The 20,923-nt window shown below is 40.5% G+C and overlaps 1 protein-coding gene across 1 annotated transcript; it reads right to left on the reverse strand.

The window, feature by feature from the left end:
- Positions 1-10,995: 10,995 nt before the first annotated feature.
- Positions 10,996-19,408, reverse strand: LOC145433544 (uncharacterized). Its single transcript, XM_080310661.1, has 4 exons — positions 17,442-19,408; positions 13,550-13,704; positions 12,044-12,506; positions 10,996-11,984 (listed from the first exon to the last, which is right to left on the reverse strand). Exons 1-4 carry the CDS (start codon positions 17,914-17,916, stop codon positions 11,332-11,334), a joined length of 1,746 nt encoding a protein of 581 aa, XP_080166787.1. The 5' UTR covers positions 17,917-19,408; the 3' UTR covers positions 10,996-11,331.
- Positions 19,409-20,923: the final 1,515 nt, after the last annotated feature.

Raw genomic sequence — 20,923 nt, forward strand, 5'->3', positions numbered from 1 at the left:
GATACATGGTATTATTTACCTTTCAGCTTGGGGTGCATTTAAACAAAAGGTGTTTTAAAACACTTTGTTCAAAACATGTTTTAGGCAATGTTTGAAACAAATGCCTTTTACAAAAAACAAAATTGAGTCTTTTTTTCAAACGTTGTATAATTATGCTATAATTGTGTAAATAATTTCGAAAACCATTTAGTATGAGCCTACGGACGATTTTCGCCCAATATAGTGGAAGTATACGATATAGAGTGATTGGAACCCTCGAGATCGTCGTCGGTTCGACAGTTATAGCATGTAGATATATAGATCTGGTACGGAATAGCTGTTCTGATGATGATGATGACCGCTGACCGTAAAAATGCTGCATAACGATGTAGTCCTGGTTAAAGATATTTTGGTCTGTTAATGTGGCGGAAGCCCTTTTCGTCGAAGGTGCCATATTTACCCTGTATTTTCAATTGTCAATGGCAATCCACTGTGACGTCTAAGCTAAAAAAAAAAAAAAAAGTAAATAAAAAACATGTTTTAAAGAAGGGCCCTGTTATAAACATGCTTGTTTTGAATTGATTTTTGTTTAAGTGTAACCCTACTTTTAGCTATCTCCATAACGTTGGTCCTCCATGCCGAACTAGCAAAATTGCAGATTGGTCCTTGCAGGAACTATAATGTTATTTTGAAATTAAATATGACATGTTAACTATGCACATACTTTGAATACAAATACATTCGTGTTTCAATTCAATAATACAGACCACATCATTAAAATTTAACACAAGTCCAGATTTGAAAACTCCGTACTGTAATCATAAACTCATTATTTATTGAAATATTTTGATAATTTGCTAATCACTGCTCGTTGCCGCAGCAATGGCCTTTATGACTTCTCTACGAGTGGTAGCGCTGAAGAAGCTGTCAATGGTAACCAGTTGGACGTAACAGATTCACGTTCTGGTTAGATTTTTGGTGTACACAGGGTTGAGGGTTCTTGGCTATGTATGATCTTACGGAGCACACCTGCCGGAACTTGAGACTGATACTGAGGCTTGAGACTCCGTGGATTAGGCACGGATCGTCAAAATATTGAAATATTGCAGAAATATCACCATCTCAGACCCAAATTGTTTACAAACAATATATATAGCTTCGGTCTTTCTGTCCAAATTTATTATTAATATTATCATATTCTTTATTCACAGTAAAACTGGTAAATACACGCATAATCCGGGGAGCAACCTGCACCCAAAGGAAAAGGGCGAGTTTGGAGTAAATTTTCAAAATATCCGTAATACATTTAAATTGTTATTTCTACGCAATACATGAAGAGGTCTGATTACAAAATTGCAGTAGATGAAAAATTGGCAATGGTTACAGAGCAGAGGTAGAGATGATTAAAAATAAAGAATCTAAATTACAGAAATTATGCTGCGATTCACAAGTGTAATTTTAGTCCAGTGGTGTATTCGAGGCCTTCCGAGGAATATGCACAGTACCCAATAGCGTCATCTTTTGGATCATGTCGAATCGAACGTCACCAGGAATTTGTTGGATATGTCTCATGAGTTTTTTGCTTACGACTCCTGTATAGCGCCAATGACTATCGGTACAATGTTATTTTGCATCGCCATTATTATTAATTCTATAAATGAGACAATGTGGCGCTTATCACCTCATCGGTTTGGTGCGCCATACGGTTAGCATTTCGTATCACAAGTCACAAGTCAATAGTCATAAGTCACTTACATATATGAATGGCCTAACTTATCAGATTGCTGTACAAATTTAAAACAGGACCAAAACAATCCCCCTGTCCACTGTCAAGAGTTTAGTCTGAAGAAAAAGGATGATATGTATTGTCTTTTGGGAAGCGCACATAGTTCATACTTGACTGGTAGTTTTATCCATACACGGTTTCATCTCACAAGATTAGGGCCCCCGGGCCCGGTATAACATTGTTCGATGTTAACGCTCCGTCTGCATTTATTTTGGCGCTTCCTCGCTTTTTCTATTCTATTCCCTGTGTTCATACTTCATCGAGTCTATCTCTGTTTGTTTTTCTTAACCAACTGCGCCAACTTCCGCGCTACCTAGCTACATCGCGCCTTCTCTAACGTTACAGTTTTTGAGCCTCTAGGTAGAATTTGAGGACCTATTGAAACTCATTTCATTAAATAATAAAGGATTAGATTGTGCTCAGTATCAGCTGGTACATAGGCCTACTTTCTTACATCCTGAGAAAAGTCGCAGGTGTTACCAATGTTGCCATGCGCGCTCGGGGTAAACGGTTGATTAATATACTTTTTCGAATCGTACGGACAGCTCCCCGTAATAAATATAGTATCCTGATGTTTTGAAATAATAAAATGATTGAATTAACAGCCTAATGGTACTGAAAATATGGGCCGCTATCGTTTAATTTATGGCATATTTTCTGAATTTATTTTTCAACCAAATTTTTTTCTGAGAAGACCACCGTGTTGGGTATAGTGGCCAATAAGTGACACGCGCAGAAAGGTTGGACGGACAAGTCGGACAATCCTATATTACACAAGTCGTTTTGTTGTTATGGTAGGATTTTTGTGATCTGTCTGGAACCCCTTATCTTGCGCGGATAAAGTTGCCACTGGATAGACTAAATGTTAAACAGTTGTTAAAGCACTGTGCAAATGGATTGCCAAATGGCGTCGCAGAAAATATATATAAGCCCTGATCTAAATCATATGAACATTTCGCATTGTCAGATCACACATTGTTGGGCGGTTCTTGGTTTTATAATGTTAATCCCTACTTTCAATAATTCAGGCAAGCGTCCGTCAGCTTGGAAAGTTGGTGCAGGGAGTTCGTGACTGCAAAAAGGTTGGACACTATTGATTACGCGTAGCGAATAATACAATACAGTCGTGTGTTGTGAAAATACTATAAATAAGAGATTTCAGTGGTATCAATGTCACTAAATCAATGATTTTTTGTAATGAATCATACTTTATAGAACCGACTAGTACAATTGGTTGTCTGCCTCATCTCAATATCATGCATACCCACAAAAACATCGCATATTATCACTAGAAATGCATTTATTTGGATGTGTGATACTTGGGTCGCGAGATATGTTAATAGAACTTCAACTTGGGTTGCGCTCTGAAAAGTCTGAGAAGTGAGAACTACTGGAATCGGTGAATGGACGATCGTAACTAGCAAAAGACGTGTGTGTTGGCGACATCATGAGGGCATGTATAGTAATATCCGAGCACAGAACTCGTGGGTACAGTCACTGTGGGCAAAATGATTCGAGTACTACGTTTTATGATTCATGTCGATCATAGTGAGTGAACGCTGATTTTCCGAGTTCTGAAATCAAACGCATCTTGCGACTAAGAGTTAATTTTTCGACGATAATTAGGGTTCCGATTCGATATTATTTTACACCGTGGAAGGCTGTAAACCTCGATTTGTCATATCGCAGCACACCGCTACATGGTAATTGCAATGATCCAAATGCGATCCGCGATGAGTTGTTTGAAATTCAAAACATAAAACCTACTTTAGAATGTTGCTGCATGGACTAAAACCATAGGCTGTATAAACTGAGGGGGAAATTCGTGTACTTTGAAGCCTGTTCATTAGTATGCCGCCATCGCGCAGCCTATATCGTACCTCGCATGGGAAATTTAGACTCGAAATAAAGTCAATGTGGCAAAGCACTCCGTATTAAAAGTTACAAGAAGTCACTCTTTCCATATAGTTATTTCAAGAATTCTTTGTTGCCATTGTCACATTACGAATTACACGGTCGGTGCTTCAAATTGTTGCATGATACATTTCCAAATCTTTCATTCGTAAAACAAGTCAATCATGTTAGGGTTACATTTAAAACAAAAATCAATTTAAAACAAACTTGTTTAAAACAAGGACCTTGTTTAAAACATGTTTTTCTGGTTTGTTATTTTTGTTTGATTTTATGCCATGACGTCACGAATATTCAAGTGTGACGTCATGGTGGATCGAAATTGACTATTGAAAGTATATAGGGTAAATATAACTTCTTTGACGACTATTTTGAGGGTCTCAACCATTCCATATCGCAAATATCTGCTATATCGGGTGGTAGTTGTCCGTAAGCTCATACAACATGATTTTTTAGAAAGTATTTACACAATTATGCCATGATTTTACAACTTAAAAAAGCACAATTTTGTTTTAAATGCCTTTGTTTAAAACACTGTTTAAATCATGTTTTGAACAAAGCGTTTTAGACAACCATTTGTTTTAAATGCAACCCTGCAATCAGTGCACGTGATTACTATGAGCATCAGCCGTTAAGAATGAACGAGTATGCTAAAAAATTAAAGAAATCCCAAATCTGAAATGTAAAGGTCTGGAGCAATAAATATTTGTTTACTGGAGTCTAGGGTAAACCCGTCCTTTTAGTTCGTGACGAGAAGGTAGCTGTGTGGCGCATGATGTAAGTCGGTCCGACAAAAACACGAAGACAGACACTCAGTGAACGGAGGAAGAATTTCATGCGAACCGCAAGCTTCGCTCAACAAGGGTACATCGCAAAGCTGCACACTGAAAAACAGAGAACAAGACAATAAGATTTGTAGTATTGGACATCACAAATGAACGTCGCGAAATCTCAATCATTGCTCAAAAAACTACTATGAAAACCTTACCGTTAACATTGCTGGTCAACCTATTTCCAACTCGTAAAATGCGAAATCTGGGGGTTTTACCAGACTCGAACATGACCAGGAACAGTCACGCTCAGTAGCAAAAAACATTATCACATACATGTGGTCTGTTCTACAGTCATAGAGACTACATGCCACTCTGGGTCCTTCCAATGATTATTCCAATCAAAGTTACAATATGACATCATCTGCCGGGTGCTGCCACGCGCGTCCACGTCGTCCAACTGCCATATGACCGACGTAAAAGATTATCACTCTATCAAATACGTCGGACCTGCAGTGCGGAACAGCATCTCGCTGGCTATCCGACAGCCGTCGAGCATGTCCACATTCAAGTCGAAATACGAAGCATTTCTACTGAATCAATACTATTCAGTCATCAAGTTTACCGAACCACGACCTGGCATATCGATCTTGCCTTCCGACACATGCCACCCCTTTTGCCGACTGTCCTTTGTACCAGTGGTTCTCAAACTGGGATCCGTTAGACAATTATTAAATACCGCGAAGCACCTTCCAAAAATTGACACGATCCTGAAAAATAATTGTGGGAGATAAGAATTTTGTGGCAACTTAATTTGCAAACTCGACGCTCGAAGGAGCCCAAAATTACATCGTTAATCAGCACAAATTAGAGTATATTTAGAGTTATTCAACATGAGATTTTGTGACTGGGTATAGGCTACCCAGTCGAGAACACAATACGCGAAATTCCATGAAAATAAGTAACTGTGTTCGCAATTATGAGCGTATCGCTTGGGGTCATCGGGATTCTTTAGTCAAGAATTGTGCAACCTGCGGGTACATCATCGGAATATTGACACACCAAGATAGATGAAGGTTTGGCCAACATGCGGCTCCGCAAAGTAGCGATTACCAATGGGCCCCTTGAATCTAACGCATTTTAAGATCTTTGAGTCAATTTTCGAAGATATAATAGTTTTACTGGTAGCTCTGATCACGTGGGTATAGAGAGGATTAAAAATTCATGCAATGCGATAATATTGACAACTAAAAATCTAAAAAAAAAATGATCTGATTTTTCGTAACAAAACTCGCGATTTTGCCGCTTACTAAGCGGATGAAAACTAATAAATAAGTTGTTGTGTTCGACATCAGCTGTTTCGGCTCGTTCGTTACTCGCGTGGCATCGTTTTTGCATCAGATGTATAAATTGGCAGAGACAAATTTACTCGAATAAAGGAAAGAGTGGATAGCTTGATCGAGCGTTTAATGGATAGAATGTGAATTTGAAGCAGTTGAATGAAGGCTAATTCACGATATTTGAGTTGAGTTGTCAAAACCTCAACCAAACAGAGTCGAGCTGGTCGCAAATAATTAATCTACACCCGTCACATTGATATCATTAAAATCAAAGTGCTATTGTGCTGATTTTTAAGGGACAGTGAGTCATTTTTGGAAATTACAGGGGGAACATTGCGTGTGTGTTTTTTTTGAAAAGTATGGGAACCACTGTTTTATACTATATCTTCTTTTACTTTTCATTCAGTGTGCATGCCTCCTTTTTAGGTCGCCTAGGCCAGGTGGGTGTCTGATTTCAAGTCGTGTCGACCCTTTCCTATCTTTTCATTGTATCGTATAGTCTTGTGGTGTATTGAAATGATGAAATTGGCATTAATAAATCGAATAGAATTAGGAATCGATGAGTTTCCCATCACTTCCACTGGGTGACGCTATTAATCAATTTTTAGAGCTCTTCGAGGTACAGAACTTCAACACACAATTGAATAGTTGAAATGAACCCGAATATTTTCGGCTAATCAATGTCTGTGTCTCATGTCTTGGGATTACTGACAAAAAATATTGCAGTATTTCGGCGCAACATAAACTGGCGATAGTGTGCCGGTAGGACATCAGATCATTACATTCAGCATTTTCGTGCTCTTAGATGTCACGTCTATTGGTTGTCTCTATCTTTGAATTCAACACAACGGTGGTCAGGTCACTTTTTCGCTCTTACATTCGAAAATGCCTGGAGAATCCTACAAAAATATTAAGTTTATATGATGAAATGTTTATTAATGTGAAGACCCAATTCCGACTATACCACGTAAATTTACATGTGTGTTGTTCTTATGTCGAAGATTCGCGTTGATAATGAACTTAACCATGACATGAGACCGAGGCTATGATAGACTTCGACCTATATATAGTGCACAGAGCAAGGGCTTTTAAACATGTTTTTTTCTGTGGTCCAATTTTGGAAGACAATCTGCGCGGCAGAACCGAAATGTAACGATTCATAAAATGATAATAGAGACCGTCCGATGCTATGCATGCGCTTGATGATTTCGACATGCTGCAGTTTCGACCTGACACATGAAACTATTGTCATAGAGCCCCAAACGAGGCACTGATGAACCAATTGCATGAAAACAAATGTGCCTATCTGATTTCGTAACGTTTCCTTTTAAATTTCACCACGCCCGTTTGTTCCAAAGATTGTAGTTCAATGCACGCAATTTCGCAAATAAAATCGGCTAGGTTCGCCAAACTAAGCATAGAATGTTTTGTAATATGCTTTGTGGGCCGTTGGGTTAGCTGCCGAATTAGCAATAATATCCTGACTGGACTGCTGTCTGAATGTATCTACTTTACATTGTGCCCGTGACGCTAACATCAAACCACGGGCAGTGAGGGAAATTATTCGTCTCAACAAATCACAAACTCGCGAAGAATATTACTTTCGCAGCAACCCACGAAGATACTGCCTTCGTCTCTTCAGTCTTGATAGACCGTTGTTAATGCGGTGATATGGGGCCGAAATGGAAACATCCCATTCTTCTCATGGGATTGTTGCGGATCATACAAAAGATATATTTATTCTCCACGAGGTCAATCTTGGCTGAAAGAAACAAACCCCTGATGTGAATCGTAATTGACTTGTGTTTTAGGCGAATAACAGTTTCTGTTAGCTCATATAATGGAACGATCGTGTGATGGTATTACGTTGGGACTATTACGTTACAAGATACATATTTGCTAGCAGGGCTAACTTCGTGGAATGACTGAGTGTTCGATTTTCAGATTTTTCAGGTGAGATTTGTTCGAAATATCGCCATGACACAAGTGCATGACCTCGGTCTGTTAACCGGGTGATAGATATATAGAAGTGTCAACTGCGAACAGGATTGTAATTAGGATCGAATTCACCATCAAGATATGTAAAAGGTCAATACCAGGGCGATTTTTTTACCTAAAAACCTGAAGATTTTGACCCCAAAACTTGATTTTGACAAAATCTTGCCCTCATGTATGTAAATTAGGCATGCATAATGTTACAATTTTACTACTTATCTTCATATCTGGTTGGAACTGTATGTCCTTACGAAGTAGTTCGGCCTAAAAAATGACTTAAAAATTGACCAATTTTTATATAAAAAAAACTTCATTTTCATGAAACCTGGACCTATGAAGAATTCCAGTAGTTACATCACGCATTATGGTAGAAATAGATAAAATTTGTTGTAGTACAGTGAAAGATAATATCCTACATTCTCGGGTAGAAAGTGTCTGTCCTTACTAAGTAACTTACCAAGAATGGAGATAGAACGTTTAACAGCAGCATAGTTGTTGACTGGCAACACTGAAGTTGTGCGAATGCGTGTACACTGCTGGTGACACGCCGTGTTGCTTCATTCTGACAATGTTGCCTACATCACAATTTTTCACCATGCGCTTCTTGATATAAGAACCAATGCCCAAGCAGTCTTGCTTCAGTTAGGATATTGCGGTACGTTGAGCATAACACCAGTTCAACCTAATTGTTTCGATACAACTACAACGATATACCTATAAAGTAGGCTACAAGATGTAAAATGTGAAATGATAAGTTCACAGACACTGCAAACATCTTCGATGCAAACGAAATGCTTGTTGCAATTTTTTTTTTTTACTTTGTAAACAGTTTTGACGATTTTTTTATCATACGCTACAATTTTGACAAAAGTTTGACTGTTTTGACATGTCAACAAAAATCGTCATCACCAAATGAAGGCCAGGTTGCGACAGCATCATGACCTAATAACAGAAATTTAAGGACTCTATCCGTGAACAAGAGGGATAGAAGCAATACCCTCAATTTTCTAACAATATGATAATAGCATTATTATAATTTTATACTTTTTAAAAGGATGACCACTGACCTGGCCTTTGAGACCATTGACCACTGTGACCAGTCTCGAATAACAATTATGCATGGGGTAATGACTACAGCCACGCTTTGAGATAAGTGACAGCGCTTTGAATGGGATTTTACTGGAATGTTATTGCCTGTAGATGTTACTTGTTTGAATAAGACAGACCTTTAGAGCTCAATGCAAAAACGAAGGGTCAAATTACATTACGCATGAGCCTACAAATAATCGGGCCTGCAGAAGGGTTCGGTGATGCATAAGCTGTGAACGTATTGCACAGTGAAAATATTTTATAAACACGCGCCAGCACGATTGTTATAATAAAATCAAAAATTCACTTCCGTCGTCCACGTCATAGGAGACTGCGTCGTGGCGAGTATGATTCCAAACCGTTCAAGTGGTTTATTTATAGGGCGATGATACTTTCGCTTTGTTATTGTCCAAATTAGCCCTACTCTGCTATATTCCGAGAAGTGATTTGCGTAAGGTGTTTTCACTTAGCCGATCCTTCGTGTTTATGTGCAATAATGCAGCATGTGTGACGTAATAATAGGAAAATTTCTGTCTTTATGGAAGCGGTCTAATCAGCCATATTGGGTTTTCGGTGTGACTTGCGATTCGTTGAAGCTTGACGAAACTACACCTTTGACTGCGTGTGCCAAATTAACATTCACACTTGTACGTACGTACAGTGTACGTACAAGTACAGTCATTCCTAAACCCACATGCTGATGCGGGCCGACATATGGACATTGGAGATGCCAGTTACGATTGTTGCGATTATTTGTTGTTAGTTATTGAAGACCAGTCAGAATCATTGCACGACGGAGTCTTGAGTCTTTGGCATGTCTATTACGAAACGAATAGTACTGATCTGTCGTCTTTAAGACACATACGAAATCGAAATCGTCAGTCTTCCAAAATCTAGAATCCAAATCTATACCAATACGCTGCGCGAAATTGCCGATCGTAGTACGTCACATACTTCATTAGTGTGCTGTAAAATAGTGACCGAGACGTTGGAAATTCCATTTAAAAATGAGAAGAAAAAAAACAGATACTTCCTTGAAGAGCAGAAGTCTATCCGTATTCTTCTAAAGATCCATATTGATGACTATCGGTTTGGTCAAGATTTCGGGTAAATTGCAACATTTTCGTGAATGAAATTGTCAAAGCAATCAAGTAATCTATATTACGACCACAGAGAAGAGTCAGCAAACTTCAACCCTTTGCGACTAGGGTTGCATTTAAAACAAATGATTGTTTAAAAAAATTGTTTTTTTTGTTGTTGTTGTTGTATAATTGTGTAAAAACTTGCAAAAACCACGTTGCATGAGCCTACGGACGACGATTACCGCCCAATATAGCCGACATATACGAAATGGGATGGTTGGAACCCTTGAAATAGTCGCTTTAACAGCTACAGTACGTAGATATAGATCATTGGTACGGAATGAATGTTCTGATGATGACGACCGCCGACCGTAATAATGCTGCAAGACGATGCAGTCCTGGTTAAAGATATTTTGGTCCGTATATGACAGGGATTGGAAGCCTATTTCGTCAAAGGAACTATATTTACCCTATATTTTCAATTGTAAATATCAATCCACTACGACGTCACAATTTAATATGCGTGACGTCATGGCTTGGAAAAATATTTAAAAAACATGTTTTAAACACAGCCCTATTTGGGACATTAGAGGCTAGTTTTAATATTTCATTCTCCATCAGCCGTATGGTACTCCATTTGAAAATGCTGACAGCAGTCGCGACTTTCAACAAAATATATCTGTTACGCTATTCATTTATCTGCACTTTCCAAAGCTGCTTAGGCTACTTTATTACTTTTTTGAAATCGTCACTCACTTTCTACGTCAGGTATGTTCTGGCCGGCGGTAGCATTGGCTACTTCCACGAAAGCAGAATCTTTCACCGCTACTTCCACTGTAATTCCTTTTCAAGACAGTTCACGTCAGGCCGATATGTTTATACCTATGATTTCTGTAATAAATAAGCCCGCTCTAATATACATTCTAGTAACATCACTGGCTACATACTTTTACCCTGCCACCTCTCCGTTCATTATATTGGTGCGTGAATGCAAATCAAGAACAGACTTCACAGAAAGGGCTGAAAATGGACGCAACCGCATATTCCAATGTCAATCTTTATTGGCAATCCATCCGATAAACATTCACCTCCATGTTACCACATCATATATAACGAGTGTTGTTACGTATAACGAAAGCTATGCATTCCGTAGATTGAACTAAATAAAAATGTGCCGTCTCATCGTAATTTATAGCTGTATATAATAGCAAAATAAAGGTCGCAGAGGATGGAGTCGCGTGGTTAAGCAATGCAATGAAGCCGCCTACACTATATTCAGGACAAAAGACTCTTGCATAGCGTTGCATCATATATATTTGTCAGCGGTGTGTGATATAAATGGCTGAAATAGAAATGGCTGCATATCAGAGGACACGATCCTACGCGTAAAAGCTATTTGTCGAGGTATCTAGCGCTTTGTTCGTGACCCAAATGTTCGCCTGGTATCTCAAATTACCGCTCGCGCCCACTCCCTCGCGATGTCGACTGGGAAAAGACGCCAGGCTTACGCTAGAGTTTGCGTAACTGCCGATGCTTCTTCCCCAGCCCGCCGTGTCAGTTTCGTCGCTCAGTCGGAAGCTCGAGGAATACCGCGAATAAATCAATTCCGACGGTGTTTTCCTGGGACTCCGACCGTCTCGCGATTTTCCGGTAAGCGACGGAAAACTAGTAGGCCGCTTGAACCATACACTATCAACACCTTTATCTCGAAGTTTGCCATAGCCGCTGTCGACAGCGCCATCCGGACAGGAAAACGACGACGCAAAGTTCGGGCGGTGGTGATGCACGGACGATGGCGTGGAAACGAACTGCAGAATGTCATACGAGGTTTCCTTTATTGGTATGTCGATAGATGGTACGGGAGGGTGTTGATAGGCACTCCTTGACCCATGTACGCCGGCGGAAGCGCCGGCTGCCGAAGCTGAAAGCCCGGTGACGTAAGCTGATCCGGCCAGCCTACCGTTGCCGTCGGTGGGCTCGTAAAACTCATCAGACTTCGGTGCAGCATAGAAGTCGGGCTCTGGGAATCTACCTGGTCCAAATCACATCGGTTAAGTAAAGTCTCACGGTTGCGAACGCTCTGAATCTTACCCAACGGGTCGAATTTTCCTGGAAACGGACCAACAGCGCCACCGTCTGGTTTGCCGGATCCGAAGTCCGATTGGCGCTGATAGAAAAATCCGGGCGATCCATTTAGCATTCTCTCCACGGCAGAGTTCACGAACGTACGTCTCTGCGGTTGGTGCTGCGACGCGGCTGTGACATCGTAACCACCGAAATAGTTTTCCGGCAGCGGCCTCGACGCCGGACCGCGCGATTCGTAGCCGTTTATCGTTCTGTGTTCCGGCGAGTGGCTGTTCCCGTGCATCATGCTGTTCATTGGAGACCGGGAATGCATCGGGATGCCGTCGTTGCTCGGTGATGATAGCGTGGGAGATATGTTTTGGTCAAACGAGCCGCTCATCCCGCTTCCTTGTAATACCCGAGATTTTGTATTTGGGAGTTTATTGTCTTTTTTCCATTTCATTCGTCGATTTTGAAACCAAATTTTGACCTGAAACGTTAAAACAGTCTGAGTTAATTGGTGCGATCTCGTGATTGTACCGAAGTACACTCTGTGATCTGTAGAGAGCAGAAAGGCGAACAATGCAAAGCCGATGATGACACTACAGCAAATCTATAACATCGCACTTTATCAATTTTCAGTGCATAAAACGTCACAGTTCATCTCTTGCGTGGTCTTTAAGGCGGTCTGTAGCCTATATGGAATAGACGCCGTCTACGTGACCTTTTACGGACGCTGTAAAGTCAAGATAGATACGACTGAGTTAATTTGCGTCACATCTTGCTTGGCGTTTCGTTCGCCATTTTGACAAAGTGAAATTTTCAACACTCGTTACGTTTTCACCGATATGACCCTTTTCATTTGTCACAATACTAAGCATTTCTCAAAAATATCGCATTCAAGGCTGGACACTCTTCAAACATGACCTATGCAAATATACATGTCTTTGTGCCATATGTGCGTTCTACATCGTACCGATGCTGCATGATTTGAAAACGAGTTGAAGATATTTTTTGTATAGTAAGTCGCAATAATTTAAAATACTATGAGCCCAATTTAAAACTAAGACGAATCAAGGATTCCCGTAGGTTTTCTAACAAAACATTAAGCTACATGCCAATGTTTTTAGTATACCGAAAAGCAGCATATTTTGGGTCGTTGTCAAAAATGATATGAAAACTAATATTATATATACATAGCCAAATCCAGGAAAATGATGAGTACGTCGATATATGCATAAAATGTATCCAATATTTCACTATTAGCGCAATAGAAGAATTATATCACATTCATATCTTGATATTTTTAGTTTACATGCCGAATGGTATAGGCCAATGGCCCACAGATAGGTGTGGCGTTGGCCTCTAGGGGTATAGTCCCATACCGTCCAAGCCCATACTGCGACAATTTCGGTATATACGAGTCAAATTAGAATGAGGAAGTACCCATGATGCAGTTTCGTAATTCAATCAGCAAGTTTTTAACCGCCCATTGTTTTATGCGATCATGATAAGACACTAAAGCGGCGTTACCTGTCGTTCGGTCAGGCATAATGAATGCGCGATTTCAATTCTCCGTCGTCTTGTCAAGTAGCGATTGAAATGAAATTCTTTTTCGAGTTCCAGGACTTGATGGCGGGTATAGGCTGTTCGCGGTCGTTTCCCTTGTTCCGCTCCGCTGTTGAATACTGCATCGAAAAGGAATAACCATTACATGCACTGCTGAGGGCTGGGCGTCGTACGCATGCAAGATCGATATAGCTATTCCAGTGCGTATATGACCCGATGATAGCGCGTGTTAGGAAACTTTGAGTTGATTGAAAAGGTCTAATTACAATTTCCGTTCTATGTATCCTAAGCAGATCCCTTTGCAGTCTCTTCACATTGTTAGTCCGATCTCTAATATCTGCGCGCAGAACCCTGGCAGCCGGTTCTTTGCGGATACAAAAAGCATCGCGATGTCAAAGTTTAATATTCCACAGACCATTAAAGTCCCGGCATCAAACGCGATTCTCAGAACTGATGCGCTTGCGCTGTTCGCATTTGCGGTTTTTTCGTCTCCGATCATGAAAGTATTGTCTGGCATTTTCATCAAATACTTAGGGGTTGGGATTTGGTTTAACTCGCGTCTTTAGCATGGACATTGAACAATATTCAGAGCTTCGGAGGAGAAGTGCAGTTTCAAAGACTCTCCATCTCCATATATACTATACGCTAGACAATTTTGTAAATATTTTGAGTTCAGCGCAAAACCGCTAACAACTTATTCTACGCTGACACTATTGCATTACGCCGTTTTCAAAATATGTATTTTTACATGCTGGTTTGTATATTGTTTCACGACATCCATTTGAGGCTATATATATTGCATAACTAATTAATTTCTTATAGATATAATAAATGTCATAACACCAATTAGCACTGGTCACAGAGTTTTGGCCCTGTTCTCCTCCCTGCTACGCGGACAGCAACAACGTACAACCAGGGCATGAGCGCAGGCAATCATAATAAGGCATATGTTTTGATTACGACCGCAGTACAAAATGTATGAACTACACATCGGCAATGCGAAATTAGATTATTATTCAAGTGTAGTAGCATGCGATAGAAATTGCTTATAGTTGCTTGGAATGGATGTTGATTAGAGCGCATCATCTTCGCACATGACTCTAACACTTATCCTCATCCTCATCGATAAACGCACGCTGACACAGCCTTTCCTATTCCAAGTAAAGAACGAAATCGGATGTTTGTCGGCTTCTTTTCCGCTCCGCGTCAGACCATTGGCTCCCGGCAGCCTATACCATGGAAGTTTTGGACGCGGATTTGCAAGCATCACTATATGCGCGAACATTACTGTTCTTGGACAATGGGCATGGGCAAAATGAGTCTAGGAGTCAATGCGTATTGAGTGCTATTGCTGATCATGGGTAGGCTATAGGCTATGTTCGATTCTGTAAATCTCCTTTGACTTTGAAGACACCAACGTGTAATCATGTTAGTTATTCATCGCACAAAAGAAAGTAGCTATGGCATATATTATTATAATTATTGAACAGCCGATCATATCCAAATCTGATATCAAGAAATGCGAATTGGCATGCGATACACATCACATGACATGTGAAAATTAGTATTAGTCTCATTACAATGTTGCCAGGTGTGCCATTACTATTTTTATATGACACAGAGTATGTGTAGGGCCAGAGTGACATGCTAATTCGGACGTTGTTTGCCAATATCTGGAGTAACCGGCACTCTGCATATGGTAGACAAAGGTGCCCTTTTGTGCCACGCCTCAAATCACAGATTAATTGAGACAATAAACAAATCTTAGTTACTTGTAGTCAGTATGTAACTAAATACGCTGGAATCAATTAACTTTCTATTGCATACAATGAGTGAGACCTTTATCACAGCACGCTGTTCCTTATAGGCTCAAATGGCAGCACCCAATCTACTTGAAAATTTTAACGAAGGTAGGCTATCTAAAAATTTGAACTTTCGTTGATCTGGCATTTACCCGCTTAATGTATGGCCTACTTGGTGGTTTCTACATCATCATTAATCATGCTTTAGTTCGGGACCCTCTTGGACAGCCAGCTTATACTTTTGTCCGTAAGCTGATATCCACCCGTTATTGATCGAAATAGTGGCACATAGTGGAAGGATTAGGAATGCACTGTAATACTTTAATGATAAACCTTCATCGGATGTTCTATCGCAGCGGGATATATAGTCGGTGTTCAAATTCATAACTAATTCTTGCTACGAATATCCACGGCGGCGTAGTTGTATCGGGGATTTGTGCTTAACCCCGAATTGACATCCTTCATGCGCATGCCACCTACTCGCATAGCAGCGTGATTGATGGAATATATCCATGAGACAATATTAATCGCGGTGTGCGACCTTGTACGCGAACTTAGCGACACGACAAAACTATCGTATATTGCATCAAAATGTTTGTCGCGATAATCTTGAAAAAGTGCACGACATCGTTTGTTGTAGATTACTTTTCTGTTCATCAATAAGCATGCGGTATCAATTTGGCGTCGGAAAACGGTCAACTGGATGATGCACTTCTTTTATCGGGGTCACACCACAGTGGCAGTTAGGATTCAACGCCATGTCGATTCCGGTCGTTTGTCGAGTAACACCAGAAGAAACGCTATAACCGACTTGCACACCATTCGAATCATTGTATCTTATCGTGTTGGATGAAGCTCGCCGTGATTGATTGTCTGTTTCCTATTGCACAGCGGGTTTGTCGGCAGAAAATGTAAGGAAAGTGGAAGCTTATTGCGTGATGACTTGCGCATTATTAGCGCTCGTAAAGTGAGATAGTCTTGGCGTGCGTGTATACTGTATATACGTCTTGCGTGACAAGCGTTTATGATTTTTCGGTACACCGTACAGTCCTAATTTGCATGGTAGATGTCGCTGGACAGTACGTCAGTGAACACACATTTAGATATATTTAGAACCTTGCCATCAATTGCAATGAATATTTAGCGTTATTGGGCAAAAATTTATTTCGGCGTTATTTTGCGTTGTTGAGCAGGATGGTATTTCTGCCGCAGACGAAGAAGCAAAATACAAGGTCATATACATCAGTCACACAGTTAAAATACGGGAAGAGCCACGGGGCTGATACGTGTCGCTAATGCGACGAACTTGAATTAGATTCGAATACAACGCAGAAGACCATACGCGCGGGCTACCATATTAACGGAGTCTCGCTAACGCCGTGGGTATGCCTATGGGTTGAAACATGGCGTGCTGAGGCAAAAGACTCGAAAAAACGTTAAAATCGAACGTACCCTCGCACCCTACCCAACTTAGGAAATGAAGTAACCACTCTGCTTGGTTGCATGTCCGCATCCCAACTTAATAGAGCGAATAGTATCATTTTACTCTCGCGTCTAGGCATGATTCATTGCCATACGACAGGGACGGTAACACAGCGTACAATAATTGTTTAATATAAGACATGGCATTACATGTTAGGATGGATTGGAAGTTTACGCAACGAACATTCATGTATATTGGTTGGCTAAGTCAAGTAACTTCGTGTTATATCATCAGCATTGTATAACATACGACATGGTCAACATACATGGTCAATGATAATTTCGAAGTAGTTTACACTCCGACGTTTTCAAGGTACGTGTGCTCCCTGAAACGCAGGTCTATTGCCCGTTGCATTTAAATCGTGATTCCATCGAATTTGATACATATACAGCTGCGTTTCACTCTAAACGCGACTTATTAAATAATCAACCGGATGTCTACAACTGTGGAGTTGATGCTTGTAAACAAATTGGCATTTAATCGAAATGAAATGAAAGTTTACAGAAAATGATTGAGTGACACATAGAGCGTATTGAAGTCAATTAAAGCCGTGTCGTACATTTCGACTTACCGTGACTTGCGTGTATTCGCTTCATCCACGGGTACACAGTCGGCGGTGACTCGCCTTTCGATTTCATGCACTTTCCGAGTTTGCCTTCGTGGTCACCGATTGACACCATGCCGTCCATTCCATTCTTTCCGTATATATTCGTCCCGCCGTTGCGAAGTTCGCTTTTCACCAGTCGGTCGTTGACACCGTTGAACTCGCTGTCCCCCGTTTGAAAGAAATCGCCGGTCGGCCCTGGCATGGCGGAGGTGTTCAGGTTCTCGAGGCCGGACAGGTCTTCCTGGTGAGACCGCATCATGTTTTGCATGCCTTGAAGGTAATTACTGTTGCTCGAATTCTGGTTTTGAGCACGCAAGGGTGTTAGGGTCTCTGCGACGTTGGGACAGGAATCGGCGCTCACTGCGGTCGCCACGTTCATCTCAACGCCGAACGGCTGAGGTAGACTTGTCACGGCTACATCTTCGTGCAGAGCTGCCATTACCGACTACTCAGTAATCACTATCGACACGTTGACTGTCAGACGAAAGTATTTGCTAAAACGGACAACATTTCAAGTTAATTCGAGTAAATCTACAAGCTTCATCACTGTCCTGAGATTTTATCGTGGATTTTGTTAGCCAAGCTAATAGGCCACACTAAGTAACGAGATCCGTCGGTTTGAAGTTAAGAGATAGCAATTCTGCTCTGGCGCATCACGATTTTCATCTAAACGTCAGCTGTAATGAATGGTCCTGCTTATTGATTACCAACATGACAGAGCTGATGTAGATAATCACTACGCAAAACGCTGTGATGTCTTGTTAACGGGATTTGTTCTTTCTTCGCTAATTTATCACCAAGCCTATTCATAACAAATTCTGACGAAGCCTTACATCCCAATGCATATTTAGCAGATATTCATAATCTCGTACAGTGCGAGGCAGCGATTATTTCGTACAGGTAGATTTCACGCTTAAAAATAACGGCTGTAATACTCGATGATCAATCCTACAAATACATTATATTTTAATGATCAACATTATACCTTCCGTATGTCGATACGATCGTTACAATCTACTAAACTAAACTATAGATCGATGAATTTTCAGAAAGAGATCTTCGAAATAGAAACTTGCCCTGTTGGCGAATATCGAATGTTTGATTAGTGATGCTACACCGCTGCCTGTTTAGTATGATCGTAATTATAAAAAAAGGAAAAAAGGCATGCGCCCGCAAACATGTTGCGTACTGCATGCACGTAATCAGGGCGCTTGATTAATATTGCAGAAGTCAATTCGAAACCCGTGGAAGAAACAGGTTACAATGTTAACAATGATATGGCCAACCGCAATTAGGGCTTGTACCAAGCATTCATGATTTGCGGTTTCCGATTCCGATTAATGCGAACAGACCGAAGCATATATGCCGCAAAGGCCATTGAGCATATGAGTCTACAGTGTACACGTCTATTTAAATGAATTTGAAATATTGCTAAATCTGTCAAGTTAGTACCTGTTTGTGACAGCTAAATGCATACCTGTGTTGCAAAAAAGTATGTAAGCATTAAGATATTATCTTCGCAATCAATTCATATACCGGCTGCCACATTTCCCCGCTCGGATTTCGCCCGACTTTATGTACGGAAAATGCTGAATGCGATATTACGCTACCTGTTTCTTTACTAACACCTGTCAAGGAAACTCGTTTTTCAACTTCACAAATTTAGCTCGCCTTGTAAGCTTCCTTAGAAATTGCAAATCATTTCATTCCATTTCCGAAAAGTAACTGTAGCCTCACTGATTTATGAGCTTGGGGCGTACAAATTTCAAATTAATCACACCATGCGGCGTTATTCTCAATATCGGCGTACAATATGAAACATGGTTTTTGAAATTTACAAAGTTTCAGCTTGCAAAACAGCATTTAAACCCATCACTGAAAGGCACATTAGAAATTGTGCGGCATTCCAAAAGTTCTCTGCCAGTTTTCAAGTTCTGAGAGCTGTGTATTTATGCTTATTGCTCATGGTCCTTTATCAACAAAAACCTGTGTGCCCTGGTATCCGAGTAATGCCTCAATTTGATGAATATTTATCCTATGAAATCCACCGGTATCTTACACACTGCATCATACATGTACTGTGCATGACGTACACTTATTATTGAATTTCAAATGCGGCAGCGAAACCAGCTGCTATAACTCTATCAGATATACAATGTAGATTCCTACACATTGAATAGGCCTGCAGCTAATCGCGAAGCATACCCTCACTACTGATATGAAATATCTAATTAAACCAATAAATCGATTAGCTGCATTTTGACAAACTCTTCTCATTTAAAACGCAAGTATTATGACGGAATACGCAGCGGGTGATCCATCATATGTAACGCATATGCGTTTGTCGCACTCTTTAGGCTTCATAAGCTGAAATATGACTTGAAACAAGTTGTACTGAGCATTTACCTGCGGGAAAGCAAGCACTAGTAAATTTAATCACTTCGACATGCCGCTTGTCAAATTAAACATTACGCGATTTGAATGGCGTGATCACCAGGTTCAATATCAAAATGGCGGATCGCTGAATGTCAAGTTTGCTGTCACGATGTTTCCTGAAAGTTTATTCCGGCTTTCGCTGACATACGTTTTCACAGATGAACAGTACATGGTGTAATAGGAAAAATAACATGCTAACTGTTCGTTTTTGTCCATAGCAAGTAGCCTGCGTGTCTTTACTCTGTTTTGCGACCGCTCTAACTCTGCTACCCCAGTTAGATGTATGATTTGTCCAAAAATCCAAACGAGAGATCTAGCTTCCTTGCATTTCAAAACTATCAGTCCCTTGCTTCGGTACATTTATCATCATTACACTTGGAGGCGTGTTCACCGATCCAACAACGACAGAACCCGAGATAGCGCATTTAACCTAACAGTGACTTATTGGGTAAATTGAAACAAAACAGCACTTAGTCTATTATGCAGTTCTTCTCATTGCGTGGCGGAAAGACAATAAGCAACGAAGAAAGTTATGGTGCAGCATCAGCAGATCTGTCAAAACTATTTCCACTAATTTAGTGCCACCGTGACAGTTGCACACGCGTTACATGTTCCATCTTCAAGCAAGAAACAAGCAAGCCTTACAACAAATTATTCTCTTAATGAAAGCGAAACAATCGTACGGTATATACGCGTTAGAGCAAGCCCTCGAGTCCTTGCAGAGTCAAGGGTGGGATAAAGTGTGTGGGTTCACGCTTCGAACAAGTCATCCATCATGCTTGTGCGTTGAGCTGTGACGGTAATTCAAAAACTACTACGTTTCAAGAGTTTGCCTTCTGATATATTTCGAGTAGCATATAATGTCTTTTGTAAGGGGGTTGGTCCCGTTGTCATGTAAGCCTACTCAAACACTACTGCCATTGTGGGCGCCAAGATGGAGTTGTCACGTTTGCTATGGGCCGCGTTTACTTGCGCACCTGAATATTTTTCAAAACGACGGATATCCGACG

The sequence above is a fragment of the Botryllus schlosseri genome, chromosome 2, assembly GCF_051294905.1.
Source record: "Botryllus schlosseri isolate E-star chromosome 2, Bs_hap1, whole genome shotgun sequence".
NCBI lineage: Eukaryota > Metazoa > Chordata > Ascidiacea > Stolidobranchia > Styelidae > Botryllus > Botryllus schlosseri.